Source organism: Schistocerca cancellata, chromosome 4 (genome assembly GCF_023864275.1).
Source record: "Schistocerca cancellata isolate TAMUIC-IGC-003103 chromosome 4, iqSchCanc2.1, whole genome shotgun sequence".
In the NCBI taxonomy this organism is placed as follows: domain Eukaryota; kingdom Metazoa; phylum Arthropoda; class Insecta; order Orthoptera; family Acrididae; genus Schistocerca; species Schistocerca cancellata.
Window position 1 is genome coordinate 168,982,246 of NC_064629.1, and position 19,396 is coordinate 169,001,641.

The window sequence follows — 19,396 nt, forward strand, 5'->3', positions numbered from 1 at the left end:
TAGTGTACCTCTGAGCTATTTAGGTGGAAAGGAAGGAAACTGTCACCTGTATTTTACACTTCTGCAAACTCAGAAGCAACTTATGAAGGCACAAATTGTTTGATGTGAGTCAGGCCATCTTGACAAATTAATATTAATTTTTCTTAGGAAACCAGCTGACTGATGCTTTCATTTTGGAGTGATGTTTTAACAAGTTTCTAACCTGACATTTTCTGATGGAAATAATACATAAGGAACTTGTCAGTATATCACTTCAAAATGAACAATATGGCTAATTTTGTGAGAAGAAACCATCAGATTACTTACATCTTTTGTACTGTCAAAACTAAAATATTATTTCCACAAATTACAAAATATTCAGATACATTCCTAGCACAAACAGTATTACTAACAAAACCTGAGACACTGTAGAAACAAGTAATCACTCACCACATTGTACAAGCTCCTCTACTCCCAGTGGGATAGACTGATTATAAGCGAAAATTTTAATAGACTTTTGACACTTTCTGTTCTATGTGTGCTAAATAATTTTTGTTGTACTGCTGTTATCACTTTTAAGTGTTGAAGAGAGAAAAGCTTTAATGTGTTTTACCTATACATGTAGAAAAATAGTAGTAAGGAAACAGAGCAGCTCTATAAGAGACTATTTTATTTATTTATTTATTTATTTTATTATTTAATTGTGAATTTTTTCCAAACCAATAGCACTTTCACTGGCAGCCATATTTTAGTAATATTATCTTTGCACAATATCATCTAATGTACAAACTTCACAACTAGAACCAAAATGTGATGGAGATTAAACTTTTTTGCTATGGTAGAACACAACAGAAAAGATTTACACCATTTTGATAAGGGAGTACAATATGACTAGCATGGAATCTTAAGTTTTATCACAACAAAAATGTAATTGGGTTACATCACCCTAATAATTAGTAAAGAAGTGTAATGTGTTAAATTAGCTTTCCACTTATCTAACTCTTTGTTAAACATTCAGTTAGTAAAATGAATATGATCAGTTAACAGTTCATCAGTGTTTGTTATCAACTGAAAAATCCAAGTGAACTATGAAGCAGTACTCTTAAGTGATCTAAAATAACAGCTAACACTAAAATCTGTGCTCGTTTTCTTTAAAAGTTACTAGGTGACTGATTTTCACTTTTCTTTTTATAGATCGTGGCTCCCTCTGGTATTGAGGATGACTGCTTCATACAATCAATTGATTCAGAAACCTATTCTGTGCGTTTCATGGCCAGAGAGAATGGAATTCACAACATCCATTGCAAATTCAATGGTGTACATATCCCAGGATCCCCATTCCGCATAAAAGTTGGCAAGGAGGATGCAGACCCTGCAGCTGTACATGCTCATGGAAATGGGCTGGCAGAAATAAAAACAGGTATGTTTATAAAATATTTACAAAGTAATAAGTATTTTAATGTTTTGTTTAAAAAATTACATTGTGTCAGCTGTACTTCTCACGGGCAGCAATATTCTGAATGGAGAAGGTGTGAACTATGGGAGAGTAAAGTTTCATACAAACATTTTGTGGAATATGAAGGAACATCTGGTATAGTGGTTGAAGTAAAATAAAGGATAGTAAAAACAGTGCAAATAAGTACAGAAATAATTGAACAAATCTAGAAAATTGAAGCACATATAAATGGACAGTCTTCTATGAACCTAAAGATGCAAACATAATAAATGTAAGAAAGCTAACTGTCATTAAACTGAAGATTGTTTAAATAGTGCAGTAGTGCTCTACTAGCAATAAATATGTGACTTATGGTGTGGGTTTGTCTTAATCTAACCTGAAACATGGCTTGCCAAGTCAGCTGTTGGTGAAACCATAATTTCACAATGAATTTTTGGTGGTGAATTTTTTGTGGTGGTGGTGGTGGTGGTGGTGGTGGTGGTGGTGGTGGTGGTGGTATTTAGGATGTCCAGAATCATGATCTTCAGCACCTAGCAATGAATCAGACCTACAGTGCAATAATTGTTAATCACATACACAAAGCACTGTTGGATTTGAAATTCATGAAATGTTCCAGAAAAAGTCTTGGAACAAATGAGAGATTGAACACTGAAATTTTCAATATGCAATGGACCATCAAGCCACATCTAATGAAAACATTAAAATAACACCCTCAAAAAATGGCAAGTGCCATGTGGCACCTACATGTTGTAGCTGTCCCTCAAATTACACCCATATTATTATTGGATGGCTAGAAATACCTCAGATAAGCACAATAAAGTAAAGTATTGATATTAATAAGTGTCAAAGTATAAAATAGAATATTACCAAGACAATGAAAGAGAAGATGCACAAGAAGAGCTTTTGTGAGAACACTTCACTGACAGAACTTCTACATCCTTGGAAGACAGCATACAATTCAACTCAATAAATTTATTCATGTAACACTGAGCTGAAATATAGCCAGTGAGTAGTTTGAAACTTTTGCAACAGCAATACTATTAAAGGTTTCTCCTTTCCATTCCTTTGCAGAATGATAAAAAGAGGTAGTGTAAGGAGTGTTGTGTGACAAATGTTGTGGCATTCAAGTAGTTAATTTATTGCATAGAAGACGAGAAATAAATAAGCTCTTATTTTTTAATTTAGTCGCTAAAATTAAAGTTCTTGCATTATATCTAACCGTGTTCACTTTCTGTGCTTCACCATTGAATATCATTTCCAGGCCAGAAGACTGATTTCTTAGTTGATACGTGCAATGCAGGAGCTGGCACATTGGCAGTAACTATTGATGGGCCTTCAAAAGTATCAATGGACTGCACAGAAGTAGAAGAAGGCTACAAAGTTCGTTACACACCACTGGTTCCAGGAGACTATTACATTAGTATCAAGTACAATGGGTACCATATTGTTGGATCACCATTTAAAGTTTTGTGCACAGGTAAATAGTAGTGTAAAATTAAGACATTTACTGTTGTTAAAATTATTGTCTCAGATCAAGGCTATTCTAGAACCCATGGCTGCATAGTGAATATAAGTACAGAAAACTGCAATCGGCTACTTTTGAAACATTAATTTATTCCCATACACTGGGTTTCATACCTATCCAAGCTCATCTTCAGATGGGACACACAGAAGTTACATGTTTATTTCCATACTGTGAAGTGGCAGTAATGGCAGCTTTGTAGTTAGCTTCCATTGTGACCACAGAGAGTCCATTTTAGTGAATATAAATTTATACCAATTATCATAATAAAATTGGAAGAATGGTTTTCTGAGAAGGAAATACGCTGGACTGTTGCAAAGATACGAAGAAAGAATGAGAAGGCATAGTAAAACAGAAACTTGAGTTTAGTTCATCCAAATACCCAGATGTTGTACACTTTGCAACAAATAAATGCGATCTAAAAACTAAAGACCCAACTCCTATAGCCATTGATGTAGATAGTTCCTTGCGTATACTAACTTTTCTTGAATGATCACCGACACAGTTTATCGAAAAAAAGGTGAAATATTGAACATTATTTGTCCCAACAGTTTTCTAGATCAGTGACTGAAAGAAGTCACTATGTTCTGTAATGTGTTCAAGATATGTTTCTGTGGATTAATGACTTTTCTTGCAAGGTACAGTGTGACTATCTTAAGTATAAAGTTTTGTTCATAATTAGTTCTCCTTTTTATAGTAGTATCTTATTAGCACCATTATCAGATAGAATGTTGTGCCCCTGTTATTCCATTATATGCACCTTTTTGCCTTATTTGTGCATCTAATTTTCAGTGGTTAAAATACCACACTAGTAGTGGCATAGAGCCTTAAAAATATAATTCCTAACCCATCCACAAATGGTTTCTCATTAATAAACTTTAGATGTACACTTTTGAGTCGGCATAAGAAAATGTTCTTCCAGTTTCTTTGGGCACTTTGTTTCCATAAAATGACATAATTTATGAGCATCAATGCATCATCAAATACCTTTTGCAACAACCTATAGATTAGTCTGCATACCACCAATTTAGAATACCAAAATGATAAATGCTTCACTAGGAGTTTTGGAGAAATGTAAGACTTTGCAAGGCTATCCTGACCCTACAACTTAACTTAGAAGAGAGTTTAAAGAAAGGCAAATCTATATTTATAGCATTTGTAGATTTAGAGACATCTTTTACAATGTTTAATGGATTACACTGTATGAAATTCTGAAAGCAGCGGGGAAGGGTTACCTACAACTTGCCCAGAAACGAGACTAATTATGAGTTGAAAGGGGGGAGAGAGAGAGAGAGAGAGAGAGAGAGAGAGAGAGAGAGAGAGAGAGAGAGAGAGAGAGAGAGAGTGTGTGTGTGTGTGTGTGTGTGTGTGTGTAAAAATAGTTGCTAGAAATATTTGTGTCATCATTTTCATATCTAAATATCTGCCTGCCTGTTTTATTATCCCAGTTGAGCATTTTTCCCCTTGACTTACAAAGTTTTCATTTTGGTACAGGAGAGGATTTGGCTGAAAGAGGAGCACAAGAAACATCGTCTGTTGTTGTAGAAACAGTGCAGAAAGTATCGAAGAGCAAACACACTGGACCCGTCCTTCCACTATTCAAGTCTGATGCTTCGAAAGTAACAAGCAAAGGAATGGGTCTGAAGAAAGCATACCTACAAAAACAGAACATGTTTACTGTACATGCTGGAGAAGCAGGTGAGAGTTTTGACTTGAAAATAACTGCATTAATTGTAATGCAGTTTCTTGTACAATATGAAGTCTAATTATAAGTCATCTACATTTCCACATGAAATAAAAAACAAGGAGAGTATAATTATATCAGGTGTCCCTCTAAAAACTCATCAGGTGCATTTCCTCCAATGTTTCAGCAGATATTTGCAATTTCATTTCTACAATGCATAACTGGAAATGGCCCAAACAAATACTGCTCATCACATCTTTCATGTGATGCCCAATGTTCATGGAAGGCAATTGTCTGTTTTCCATTACAAACAGAATGATTTTTAAAGCAGAATTTTACATGTCCACGAGATAGCCATCCCAAATGAGTCTAGTGCAATTTTTTTGTTTTGTTTTTTAATTAACAATGACAGTAGAACACAAATAATAACCAGAATTCCGGTAGTGACTGAACAGCACTGCTGCATGATGGTTAGCAGTTAGCATGGGCCAATGGGCCAGACTAGCGCACAAGTCGCTGTTGGAGTTTTTTACACTCTCTGTTAATACACTTCTATAAAACAAATATTTCACTAGACTAATTTGGGACAACTTTATCAAATAGGCATGTAAAATTCTTTTAAAATCATTTTGTTTGCAACAAGGAAACAATGAAAGATATTCTGTCACCACAGAGCATCACTAAAAGTTGTTATGAGCAGTATTTGTTTTGGCCGACTCCAGCTAAGTATTGCAATTCAAATATCTTCTAAAACACTAGAGAAACTGCACCTGATTACTCTTAGAAAACCGAGTGAGGTGGCGCAGTGGTAGCACAATGGACTCTCATCTGGGAGGACGACAGTTCAATCCCACGTCCGGCCATCCTGATTTAGGTTTTCCGTGATTTTCCTAAATCACTCCAGGCAAATGCTGGGATGGTTCTTTTCAAAGGGCACGGCCGACTTCCTTCCCCATCTTTCCCTAATCTGATGAGACCGATGACCTTGCTGTTTGGTCTCTTCTCCCAAAACAACCCAACTCTTAGAAAGGACATCTTTTATAGGAGAGAAAGGAAAAAGTATTCCTTACATGATAGATATATAGGAGTGATAGATATAGTGATATAGTGATAGATATATAGGAGTACTAGGAAACAATACCTATCTCCTTACTGGAAAGCCACCTAATGAATTACCAGACCTGTTTCTCAGTATCCAGAAATTATTAGTATTTGGAATATTTTTTGACTTAGACAGTGCTTTTATTGTGAGGTGTCCTGATCCCTACAACAGTATTTTAAATATTGTGGAGTAGTAGATGCAGCAGTTTCGTGCTTATCACCTTACCTGCATGACAGAAAGTTGATCACATAACAGTAGGGACATGGAACATGAAGTAGGCATGGGATATGGGTACCACAGGTTTATGTTTGGTGTCCTTTGTTTCTTCTAAGACACATACATGATCTACTTATAGTAACAGAAAGTGATAGATATATAGGAGTACTAGGAAACAATACCTATCTCCTTACTGGAAAGCCACCTAATGAATTACCAGACCTGATTCTCAGTACCCATATTCATTAAAGCACTTTGTCGTTACCCATAATTCTCTTTTCTCAAAGAATAGTGCAGAGAATGAACATAATATTAGGGCCAAAACCAATTTATATAAATACTGAATAAGTTTATCCTTGGAATAGAAACAGGTCGAGTATGTGGGTACACACATGTTCAACAATGTTTCTGAACTAGGTAAATGTCTTATGGGTGATATGGTGAAGTCTTAGTATGAATTAAAGAACTTTCTTTTTGGCTCCTACTCCTACTCCTACTCTTACTACTACTATATTGACTTCTTTCCACACCCTCGGACACCACTGCGTTGTATCCATGAAATAATGTGAAATTAACATGTTTCAATAAGCTGTTTATTTTTATATGTACAATTTTGTAATTCATTAAATTGTAATATCCACAGGTAACAATATTCTGTACGTTGGTGTTTATGGCCCCAAAAGCCCGTGTGAAGAAGTATTCATTAAACATCTTGGAAGGAATAACTACCAGGTGAATTATGTTGTTCGAGAACGAGGGGAATATATTGTAATTGTGAAATGGGGAGATGACCACATCCCAGGCTCTCCCTTCAAAGTGGATGTGTGATTTGTGAAATCCTCTTGAAAGACACAGTTTCTCACCAGTTGGTGCTTCATCATAGCAAATCAGTAATCTCAGTAATTGGAAAGAACTGGAAAACAAGTTTTGACAACCTAAATCTATACAGAAACCCAAATGGATAATTTTGTAGATCTCTTGAGTGCATGCAAATTGAGGGAGCAAAATATTTGTGAACTATGGTGCCATACTGCCTGCTTTCAAAGAAAAAGACAAAATGAATAGTGTAGTTAGATACCAAATGTAAATTTTAAATTAATATTTTGTAGGTAGCCATTTTCTTTACCGTAATATGTGTGTACTTCAGGAGTGTGATGGGACATCAGTCAGAGGTAATTATATTTCAAAATTTGATTTACTGAATCATTCCATTTGTAATCACCTAGACCTCATAATCTTCTACCTTTGTATATGCCTGGCCAAAAGCTCTCCATTTGGGTTTCTGTAAAGAATCAATGCATTCTGAAAAAAGTGAAAGTGTGCCTTAGAAAAAAATGTATTTCAGTTTTGATTACATTTGTCTGGATCCAGTTTGAATGTCATGATGTGTCTAAATTTGTATCACCCATTTTATGTGTCAGCACCATCATAATTCTAATTTATTTTCCCATGCATTATTGTTATTGTACTATCTGTTTCATGAAGACACTGTAACTTTTAATGGATATTTTACTTGAAATTTCTGTAAATATCCTTTTGATTCATTACAGTACAATAAAACTGAATGTGCCTTATTGTAGCTTGTAAGTAAATGACAAAACCAGTACAGCAACTCGTGCAGAATTTTTATAGATCAAAAAATCTTTGATTACATTTCCATATAATGTATTCCTCTCCAGGAAATAAACTGTACATACATCCAATTTCTTGTTTCACTTTTCTTTTTAATCCCATAATAGTAATTTCCTATGATATTAAACTTAATAGAAAACTATGACACACACATCACAATTACATTCAAGAATAACAATGGAAGAAAAATTGCTCTAAATAAGAAAATACGAACAGTTTAATGAATTATTGATGTTGATTATATAGTTATATTCTGAACATATGTTAAAGAGGAATAACTACATGTAAAATAAAAAATTTGATTCAGGTATCTAAGTCAATGGATTTTAATGTTTTATTATATGGGTTTGATCAATGTTATAAGTAATTTTCACTGATATATCAGTCATTAAACAAACTAGGGACAACAATTGCAATTTTGATGATGGCAGTGATTGTACAAACAATTATCTATGGTTGATATCAGCTGTTGATAGGATGGCAGACCACTGTGGACATAACATGTATTGCTGCTAGTTAGGTTTGCGACATTCTGCACTGAAGTGATTGCTATGCTTGGCTGCAAAATGTTGTTTGTGATGATCTCAAAAGAGGTTACTAAGAATGACTTTACTTGACACAATCATAACATATGCTAGAACATCAATCATTTTTGCCATTTATTGGATATTCTGTCTTAACTACCAAATTTTTTACTTTTTTATTCACTCTCTATATACACACATTTTTATATTCCCAGCATTAGAAATATTAAAAAAACAGATCATATTTTGCCTAACACAGTACTTCACTGTGCATATAGGTAGAGTGCAGTAGCGAGTTCGATGGGATCCCGTGTATCTCTTCCTAAAAATTTCTTATGTTCTGACTATAGCAAAGTTGAAAAGAATATAGAATAAAAAATAAAAAATGGGCAACCAAGACAGAATACTTAATGAATGTATTTAGTAATCACACTGAAATAACTTTTATAAATGGTCTACAAATTATAAAATAATATTTGGCAAGTTGTTTTGGAGTGTAATCTCATTTACACAAAATAATAATTGCAATCAGAGGTTGAAAAAAATATGTTTAATGATGTGAACACAAATTTAATGAACAAAAAATTAAAATTTTACACTACAGCAATTGTGCATATTGATCCTTTAGATTAGCTGAGAGCTAAAGCTATGGCCGTGCGGTTCTAGGCGCTACAGTCTGGAACCGCGAGACCGCTACGGTCGCAGGTTCGAATCCTGCCTCAGGCATGGATGTGTGGGTTGACCTTAGGTAAGTTAGGTTTAAGTAGTTCTAAATTCTAGGTGACTGATGACCTCAGAAGTTGAGTCCCATAGTGCTCAGAGCCATTTGAACCAGCTAAAGCTACAGCTACACGACTTTCTAATGAAGAATGTAACACCATTGGAAACAGATGAAATATCAACCACAAATGACTTTCAGTGCTCTTACTAACTTACTGCAGTCGTACACCAATAACGTAACACCACTGTGTCAATACACACTTTATTAAACAAAATAGTATGACCATTTTTAATGGCACGTTGTCCAACTTTGGAACCCACTTCAGTAGTGATTGTGCTTGGATTCTGAATGTGACAAGTTCTTGATAGCTTTTCGTATGTGGCACCAGGTGTTTACATGCAGGTCAACCAATTCCTATAGGTTATGGCCTGGTGGGTTGTGGACATGGAGATGTCAAGGAATAGCACAGGCAGTGTGTTCCCTCTTTTTTTTACCAGGTGTAACAAGAAATGACTTGTCCAACCAGGTAACACACATCCATCGAATGACAGTCCAATCTTGATGATCCCATGTCCTCTGCAATTGTAATTGATGATGTCATCGAGTCAATATTGGAACAAGTAGATGTTGCTTGTTCCAGAGCCCCATGTTCAACAACGTGCACTGAACAGTGTTCTCTGAAAAACTTGTTTCTGCACCAGCATTCTACTCCATTGTCAGGTCTGTCACAAATTGCCACCTATCCTGCTTTCCAGAGTGAGCAAGGCATCAAACTCTTAATTTTGTGATGAGGCTTGGACATCCAACACCTTGTTGCCAACATGTGGATTCTCTGCCCTTCAAACACTATCCATAAATGCTCACAACAGTAGCACGTGTACAGCCAAACAGCTTCACCATTTCAGAAGTGCTCATTTCAAGATGATGGGCCATAGCAATCTGTCCTTAACCAAAGGCACAGGTATCAGTGGATGCCTCACTTGCAGTCCATATCATCCTTTTAGCCTCTGCTCCATTTACATAGCTTCCTTACCATGTCACAAGCCAGCAAGGAATGGCATTCAGTCTCTCAGTTGGCAGTGTTCATAAGGTTATGACTCATTAGTGTAACTTTCATTAACCTGAACTACAATAGGACCTTTTAAATGTTGTGCCTTTAAATTAGGGAGGGTTTTTTATGTACAGAAGAATGTGATACCCCCATCCCCCACCCACCTATACACATTAAATTCAAATCTTACCGACCTTTCAAGAAGCAACTGTAAGTTACATCAAAGACACAAAGGATAATGACATTACGTTGTCTACTGGAGTCTCGTGCTGAGACTGCTTTTCCTTAATCCAGTGTTTCATTATAAAGTTCATGGTCATGAAATAATGAACAGCAATGTGCAGTAGGGAAATATTGCTTCACAGAGAAGGTTAATTTGTTCATAATTAAACTTTGTATTCATTTGTATGGCACACTCAGGAGTTCATAAACAGCTGTTCTACACAAATCTCCGGGTATGCTGCAAACTCAGATTGTAGTAGTAGTAGTAGTAGTAGTAGTAGATGTTTTATTTACCCATGGGTCACTTATTGAAGGAGACTGAACATGTCATGATATTACAGATTAAGAAGTGTTTACGAACTTACAGGTATAGTTTGTTAGGGAGGAGGGAGGTGACAGGTAGTTGGCTCTGGCCTTATTACTTTTACTCTGTATTCTAAAGTCTTTACACTGTGTTTTTAGTCTGCATATGCTTTGTAACATCCTGATCATTTTTCACAGTGCAATGCTTTTGAGTAAAATCAGAGCAATTTTTATTTCGGCTAGGACTGTTAACCATATCTCATTACATTTCTGTTCACTGGAAAAATATGCTGATCAGTACATACAGGGTGATTCAAAAAGAAAGAACAGATTTTGATTGTTTATTACAGAAGAACTGTGAAAGATAGAAACACAGTGCACATGTCCCTGGGTACAGGGAGGTTCAAAGTTTTATGTTCGCATAGACATTATACTATACACCCAACATGAGCATCATACGTTGCTCGAGAAACATCAAAACGGTAGTTCATTTCATTTCACATATGAATCAACAGGTCCACCAAATTGAGAACTTCAACAATTTCGTGTCTCAAATCGTGAAGAGTAGCTTCCATAGTTAGAACAAAGACTCCTGTCTTTTATGTACAACCACAGAAAAAACTGCAAGGTGTGAGGTCTGGTGACTGTGATTTGAGACTTTCTCGGCGTATTCCATTCGTGAAATCTTCTCGGGTGATCAGCCGAGTAAAGGCGTCGTCTTCTCGCAACGTTTCGAAGGGTTTCGTACCCATCATCTTCAAGCGACTTCGCTTGAAGATGATGGGTACGAAACCCTTCGAAACGTTGCGAGAAGACGACGCCTTTACTCGGCTGATCACCCGAGAAGATTTCACGAAAGGTCTGGTGACCTCTTCCAATCCAACACGAGATGAAAGTGAGGCATAAAAATGAAATCATTGCATTCTGGGCAAAGTTGAGGAAACAATCAATTTTGTAGCATGTCCAGGTATGACATTCCTGTCATGGTTTCCTCTGCAAAACAGGAACGTCCATGAACTTTGTGAAGAGAGATGGTAAAAACATATTGCTTTGGTGATGATGATGTCAGGGTTTTGTGACCCCTAGTTTCTTACATTGTGGCAGTTTACTTTATCCAATAGGCAAGACAGACATGTCGGTTTGTCTGAAAAGGTGAGTCATTTGGAAAGTGACCTCTGCTATATCCCAGAGTATACAAATGCAAAATTTGTACCTTCTGTCATGATTGCCAGGACTCAATTGCTTCTTTAGCTGCAACTTGTAAGGCTTCATTTGCAGGTATCATTTCAGAACATGCCACACCATTGTTGGAGAAAATTGAAGTAACTGGCCTGTCTGTCTTGGGGACTTCTGAGGGCTCCTTGGGAACACATCTCAGATACACTTGACATTTTCATCAGTCATGCGTGGCTGACCAGTGCTTTTCCCTTTGCATATACAACTAACTTCCAGGAATGTTCAATGCCAGTCATAAATCTGCTTCTGAAGAGACAGCTTCTTGCTGAATTGACGGCAAAATGCACACCGCTCTTTAACAACATGAAAATTCCAACACACAAAATGATTTCTCTTGTGAAGTAGTCACCACATTGCTACAAACAAACAGGACAGCTGTGTAAAAACTTTGAACCCTCCTCTATCCAGTTATGTGTGCATGTGTTTCTATCTTTCATAGTTTGTCTGTGATAAACAATTGAAATTGGTTCTTTAATTGTGAATCGTCCCTTATTTCTTCAGTTTTCCATCAACGGTTTATCCAGAGAGTGGCAGAGAAGAATACTGGCAATATGTTTGAATCTCAGGTCACCTTTTCTTTCCAAAACCATGTTCCAACTAATTAGTAACTACAGCCATCAAAGGTGTAAATAAGAACTCCTAAAAGTTCACAAGTCAGAGACATATATCTGAGTGCTTTCAATAAAATAAATATTCTGTGTTTTTGAAAACACCAACGAAATTCTGATTTTGTCTAACTGTTTGTTGTACTAAAACATATTTTTCATTATGCAATATCATTGTTTATTTTTATTTAAATTCATCATGATAAATATTAGGATGATTACCTTTGTGTAGTCAACCTACTTCTTATGTAAATGCTTGCATTATTTATAAAATAGGCAGTGATATAGCAAAACAGGTTTACAGTACAGAAAAACTGAGTTAAAAAAAATTAAAGCTCACAAGAATTTGACCAAAAGCTTATAAGATGATTCGTATAGTAAGATTCTGGTACCAAACAATTTAGTTTAGAGAATGAGACAGCCTCGGGTTGGTGTAAGCTGTAGAGCTTAATGACATCAGTTGGTAGATATGTCACAGTGAACTGGCCCATACACTCGTGCTCAGTTATATACTGCAGAGGAGTAGGGTTAAGAAAATAAAATATGGCATCTTGGGGGTGCGAAGAATTTCTTGAACATATGATACGTGGTGCAGCTTATGAGTAGAACTGGGTGACTATTTCCACGTGTCATACTCTTTCTATAAAAGGTGTCACTGAACTAATTTGGTTTATGAGCTTTGTGATTTGCTATTGTGAAGTGAATGTCTTTCACTATTGAATAAAAATCATCTTAAATGCAGTATTTTGTGGTTTAAGGCTTTTTCAGTTTATTCAAAAATGAATTTATCTCAGGCCTTACTTTTCTATATGTTGCTAAACATAAGTTAAAGTATTTTGGCACCAGAAAAATTTGGTATTCTAATTATACTGAAAGAGTACAAAAATAAAAGTTGTGTGTCACCAACACATCACATAGAATATGGCTTTTTTTTTTTGCAGTCTTTGTTCTAAAGTTTCATAGTACTGTAGAAAGCACAATGAACATGATTTGCCACTTACAGTTACACAATGAACTGCCTAATGAAGTAGTGTTTTCCATAAATAACATGTGCAATGTCCTCTAGAACTGAAAATTTGGCAATCTATCCAGGTAAGTACTTTTAGAATAGGCAATAATGTTGATTTAAATTGTATCTCTCCCTTCTGGCAAGCAGGTAGGAACAGCAACAACTCGATGCAGTATTAATGTGCATGATCATAATCATAGATGAATCCTTCCTGAGCATTTGAAAATCCAGAACTTTTTTTCAGAAAAGTTCTGAATACATATACTTTTTGATTGACTTAGATTGAATGTCTAAAACCGTGTTCTGTTCAACATTTGTAACACTGTAGTCTCCACTACCTCTGCCTAATAACTTACAAAACATACTAACTAATATAAACTGAATTGTGAGACTGTTCCCTTTAAAAGTTCTTGGAGGAATTAATGCATCTAAAATGGATGTTGAGATGCTCCACACAACAAATAACTTCCCTGTAGGGCAAGGGGCATAACTACAGTCATGGTGTTCCATGGGAAGGTTCCTAAAATGGGGCCCCCTGTTTCTCCTGCAACCTTGCCCCCATCCCATTCTGAACTCAACAAAACATCACCCTCACATTCTCTCTTTCAACACATTCTTGCAACATGTAAGGTGTCTTGCTTTCAGTTCTGGCAGTTAAGATTTTTCAAAATTTCAATTATGCTCATTCTGTAGTCAGTCAGTCCTTTGACCATATGCACTGTTCTTCTCCTATTCAGATAACCATTCCTTACTTGCGAGGGGAAGGCATCAGACATGACCAACCCATTTGGCTCATATTTGGCAGGTGGTTTGGGTACAAACTAAAATAAAACACACAAGGATATTTTGTTTAATGCCCGCCCCCCCTTTTCCTCTGTTTTTGAGAAAACCACCCCTAAAGTTAATGACATGCAAAACTCAAAATTGACAGGATCATTAGCTAACTGAAAACTGAGCATTTTTCCATCATCATATGGGTGTCCCATAAACACATTTTGTTTCCTAGAAATTGAGGGGAAAAAACTGTTACTACTGCCATTGGTGTACCCATAAGGTAAATGCTGTTCAATAAAAGCACCACTGGTGTAGCAACAAAGACATCTACCTGGGGAGGAGAGAATGTGGGTTCAATACTACAATGTATTATGCATTCCCACCTCCATCATGTTGAAACTGGTAGAAATAGCAGGGCTAATAAGGCAATCGGAGGTAGGCAAACAAATTTCTCCTATGACTCAGATTCATAGAGAATTAAAACTTTAATCCTGGTTGCCTTACAATGGCTCCTTCACTCACTGTATTGCAGGTCCTCACTTTCCTTCGAACAACTAATCGGATGGTATTTGTAATATAAACATTCAAGAAAATAGACCCACAGCACTAAGAACATCTATTAAATTTGCAGCTACATTGTTTCTTCTGAAAATCTGACAGAAAACATACATAGTTTATATTTAAAAATATTTCTTGTTTTGGAAAATAATTTTAATGCATAATGTGTAACATCACTTGAAGAACTGGCATTGAAATTTTATCATGAATTATGGTATGAATTGTTGTACATCCATGTGGTTATGCAATACCTGCTGCATTTCCAGAAGCCCATTGCAATTCTGAAACTGCCAACTTGTTCTGTATCTCATTGCAAGCGAACACCACACAGTTGACCGTTTGTGGTCCCTCATTATGAATTTGCAGCAGTATTACTCAGAATAGCTTTCATTCAAAAAGGCTTAAAATTTTAGTTATGTTCTAAAAAAAGTGATTTGAGAATTTTATTTACCTGTTTGCATATTATTCCTTATTGATCATCTCATTAACGCTCCTATCCCTACCAATTTTGGTACAGGAAAAATACAAATAAAAACAAAACTGCACAACAAATATGAAAATGGAACACAGGTGCCATGCTCCCTAGCCAAAGTCTTGGTCTTTGTGCCAGCAGCATTTTTGTTGAACAGTGTTTACCTTATGTGTACATAAGTGACATTTGTAACAGTTTCTTTCTTTAATTTATATGAAATTATGTATTTGTGAACCCCATATACATATGATGATCAAAAATGCTCAGTTTTCAGTTATCAATAAACCTTGACAATTTTGAGTTGATTACACATCATGATATTTAGGGGTAGTTTTCTCAAAAACAGAGGGGTACTGAGCTAAAATATCTTGGAGGCTTTCATTTTAGGTTGTATACAAGCAACCTGCAAAATAGCCAAATCAGCTTGTCATGTCTGAGGCCCTCCCTTTGTTACTGTAGACTGTAAGTCTTTGCAGAATTAACTGTTTTGAAAAATAAATCATTATGGTCAATGAAATAAAAGAAGATCTTGAAAAAAAAAATCATTTTGACTGTGGACCCTAAGTACCAAAAGCTATTATTTAAATATTTTTTAGCTTGGAAAAAGAATACTCAGATTTTCCAACAGCTGTATAGGTCATGTCAGATACATCATGATGACTGCACATATGACAGGGTAGCTCCATATCAGCTCCATTAAGTCTTGTTATCACTGAATATGCAGTGGTTATTTTCACATGTCCTATAAGAGTAAACAACAAACTTTGATATGACACAGGTCCCAACAACACAGGGATCCCTGCTGCAGCCCATGTTGTTGCTTAGCATAAGTTTTAGATGAGGTGATTAGCAGACAACATGAATGTGTTCATCCTCAGTGAGCTAAATCTCAATAATATCGCTAAAAAGAAAACTGTATGAGCTGAGAAGTACAAATGTTACTGTTTTTTCAGTGCCACACCGTTATGACCAGATAGAATGGTCATGTGTAAATAAAGAAATTGAAACTGCAAATAAAGAGATGCAAAATATTTGCAAGCGGTTTGAAAATGTAACATTTGTGAACATCAGCAATTTAGGGAAAAGATTTCACATAACACACAGTTCTCATCTAAATGTACTTGGAAAAAACATAATAGTAACAAAATTTTTAGAACTAGTAAATAAAATCTCAAATGTTCAGTGTAATGATAGAAAAGTCATACCTCTCATGGACAGGAAGTGTGTGTTACCTGGAAACTCAAATGTGAAATCTGCTGTCAGTGAAGCTACACCTCTACAAGATGATGTGAAATTTTATTAATGCAAGTGAACACCCCAAATGTTAACAATTCACAGAAAGGCACAGCAGTTGTGGAACAAAAAACACCAGAAATAAGTGAAACAGCAGCACCACCATCATTATCATCAGAAGCAGCAACAAGAACAGCAGCAGCAGTAGCAGAACCAACAACAACTGGAGCAGCAACACAGCAATGCTTAAGGAGGAGCCAAAGGAAAAATAAATCTGTGTCATTCAGTGATAATTTTTTATGGTTTCAAGCCAAGAAGAAAATAAAAATGTGAAAAACCAGCCTGCTAACTCACAGATAAGTCACAGCAACATCTTATTTTTTAACATTCAGTGTGCTGAAAGTAAAGTTGAAATTATGGAGGAGTTATTGCCACAGAATAAGTATTCTTTCTTATGTCTATCTGAACATTGGCTTAAACCAGAACAAATACAATACTATGTACCAGAAGGTTATAAACATGGAAACAGTTTTTGCAGATCTAAGTACTGTAATGGTGGTACTGTTATCTGTTTCAAATGAAATAGATTGTAGAGCATGAGATCTTAGTTGGGCATGTATAGAGAAACACTTTGAAATTACTGGGATCATATGTGATATAATGAAACTGATCATAGTATGTATCTACCATGCCCCTGACTCAGATGATAAAACGTTTTTAGATAATTTAGACAGTGTACTATGCTACATAACGAAGTGGAAACAATATGTAACTGTAATTGGGAGAGACTTTAATTCAAGCTTTGATGTAACATGTAACAAACCCAGTTTAAATAAGTTACTGAATATGCTAAGGCAGCACAACTTCCATCATGTAAATTCAGAACCAACAAGACTAAAAGCATGCTTGGATAATGCTTTTGTCAACTGTGCTCATGATATGTACTCCACCAAGGTAAAGGAATTTGTTTTCTCAGATCACTCCATGTTAACAGTAGAGTTAAGACATTTTATAAAAGGGGATAAGGGCAAGGCTGCACAAAAGTTAACAAAATTCAATACCTCAATATCAACAAAACACAATCTCAGAAAACTAACACACCAGCTGAGCATAACTAACTGGGACAAATTGTTTCAAAACTGTGATTCCAGTGCCTAAACAGTTTATGAAACATTCCACAATTACTTAATAGGTACTATAAAAGCCCATCTTGTTCAGAAGAAATAACATAAAACAAGAAAGGGTAAATTGTGGTACACCAAAGAACTGGAGAATCTAAAAAATAAGCTGCTGCTGTTGAAGCGCCTTGGCAAAGTAATAATTCCAATGAAATTAAGGATCTCAAAAAAACCACTAAGAAACTGTATAAGAAAGAGGTACAATTGGCAAAACAAAGATACAACACAAATCTCATAAAAAATAGTAAAAACCAATGCAAAACAGCCTGGTCAGTAATTAATGCTGTTAAAGGTGAAGTCAGAAACTTTGATAAGACAGTCCCAATACCAGCAGATACATTCAGCAAATATTTTGTAAGCTGTGCTGATGATATCAAAAAGTTGATCAGTAAACCCAAAGTAACACATATAGATTATCTTAAGAGTGCAAACCTAAATCATAATAGGGCCAGATCATCATTGAAACACTTTAAAGAGGTACGCCAACCTGAAGTTCTTAAAATAGTCAAAGAAATGAAAAATTCATACAGTACAGATTTTTTTAATATGTCAAACAATCTATTGAAAGAAATCGTACATTACATTGCAACACCATTTACATATTCTATAAACCTGTGTCTCACAGAAGGGGTTTTTCCTGATCCTCTCAAACTATCCAAGGCAACTCCAGTCTTTAAGAAGGGTATCAAATCAGATCCTGCAAACTACAGGCCAATTTCACTAATTCCAGTACTAGGACAAGTCTTTGAAGGCATAATATATCAGCAGATGTCTGAGTACCTAGAACTAAATGATATGTTAAGTGCATCAAAGTTTGGTTACAGAAAAGGAAGGTCAGCTATACATGCCATAGAGCTCTTAGTCAGAGACATTTTGTGTGTGTGTGTGTGTGTGTTGGGGTTTATGGGCGCTCAACAGCAAGGTCATCAGCTCCCTCAGAGACACTTTAGCAGCATTCGAGGACCATGCTCACACACAGGTAACCTTACGTAATCTGTGCAAAGCCTTTCACTGTGTTGACCACTCACTTTTGCTCTCTAAACTTGAGTACTATGGAATATGTGATAAAAGTTTAAAACTCATCAAATCATACCTCAATAAAAGGAAACAGGTGGTGAGTTCAGGAAGTCATCTGTCAAACACACTTGATGTTCAACATGGAGTGCCACAGGGATCTACATTGGGACCACTTCTCTCCCTTGTACACATAAATGACTTACCAGGAAATATAGATGTAAAGGTGTATATGTATGCAGATGATACAACTTTTCTATCTATAAACCATGTATTTGATAACCTTGTAAGTGGTATGAAATTGGCAAAAGAAAATTCAACATCATGGTTTAATGCAAATGGTCTACTATTAAATGAGGAAAAGACCCAGAATATGTGGTTCAGTCTATCAAAGACTACAAAAATAGAAAAACAAAAGGCAAAGTTTTTAGGTATCATACTTGACAACATTCTAACATGGAACTCTCATGTTGATCACATAGTGTTTAGGTTGTCAAGAGTTATATATTTGTTGAAGAGACTGATGTGTTGTGTGACATTCGAATACATAAGTACAGCATACTTTGCCTTTTTTCAGTTGGTTTTAAGGTATGGATTAATACTCTGGGGAAACAGCAGAAAAATTAATGAAATTATGGTTATCCAGAAGAAAGCAATCAGAGTAATGGCTAAGGTAAATAATAGGACACATTGTAAACCACTGTTAATTAAATACAGAATTTTAACAATTATTGATTTATATATTCTTGACAGCATTAACTACACACTTGCTGAACTACCTAGGCTAATTTAAGTGTAACAAATCAAAGGCATGACTACTATACAAGAACCTGTACTTCTCTGCTGTTGCCACAAAATAGATTAGTTAAAACTAACAATAGTCATAAGTATATGGCAATTAAAAT

At 35.7% G+C, this 19,396-nt stretch overlaps 1 protein-coding gene across 2 annotated transcripts in view; it reads left to right on the forward strand.

The window, feature by feature from the left end:
• The window catches only part of LOC126183651 (filamin-A), a 537,330-nt gene extending 529,668 nt beyond the window's left edge, over nt 1-7,662 (forward strand). For both annotated transcript variants that reach the window (XM_049925796.1, XM_049925797.1), the window contains 4 exons: nt 1,174-1,399; nt 2,697-2,912; nt 4,452-4,655; nt 6,603-7,662. In XM_049925796.1, the coding sequence (XP_049781753.1) occupies nt 1,174-1,399; nt 2,697-2,912; nt 4,452-4,655; nt 6,603-6,787 (831 nt within the window). In that variant the 3' untranslated portion in view covers nt 6,788-7,662. The remainder of the gene's footprint in view (nt 1-1,173; nt 1,400-2,696; nt 2,913-4,451; nt 4,656-6,602) is intronic.
• Nucleotides 7,663-19,396: the final 11,734 nt, after the last annotated feature.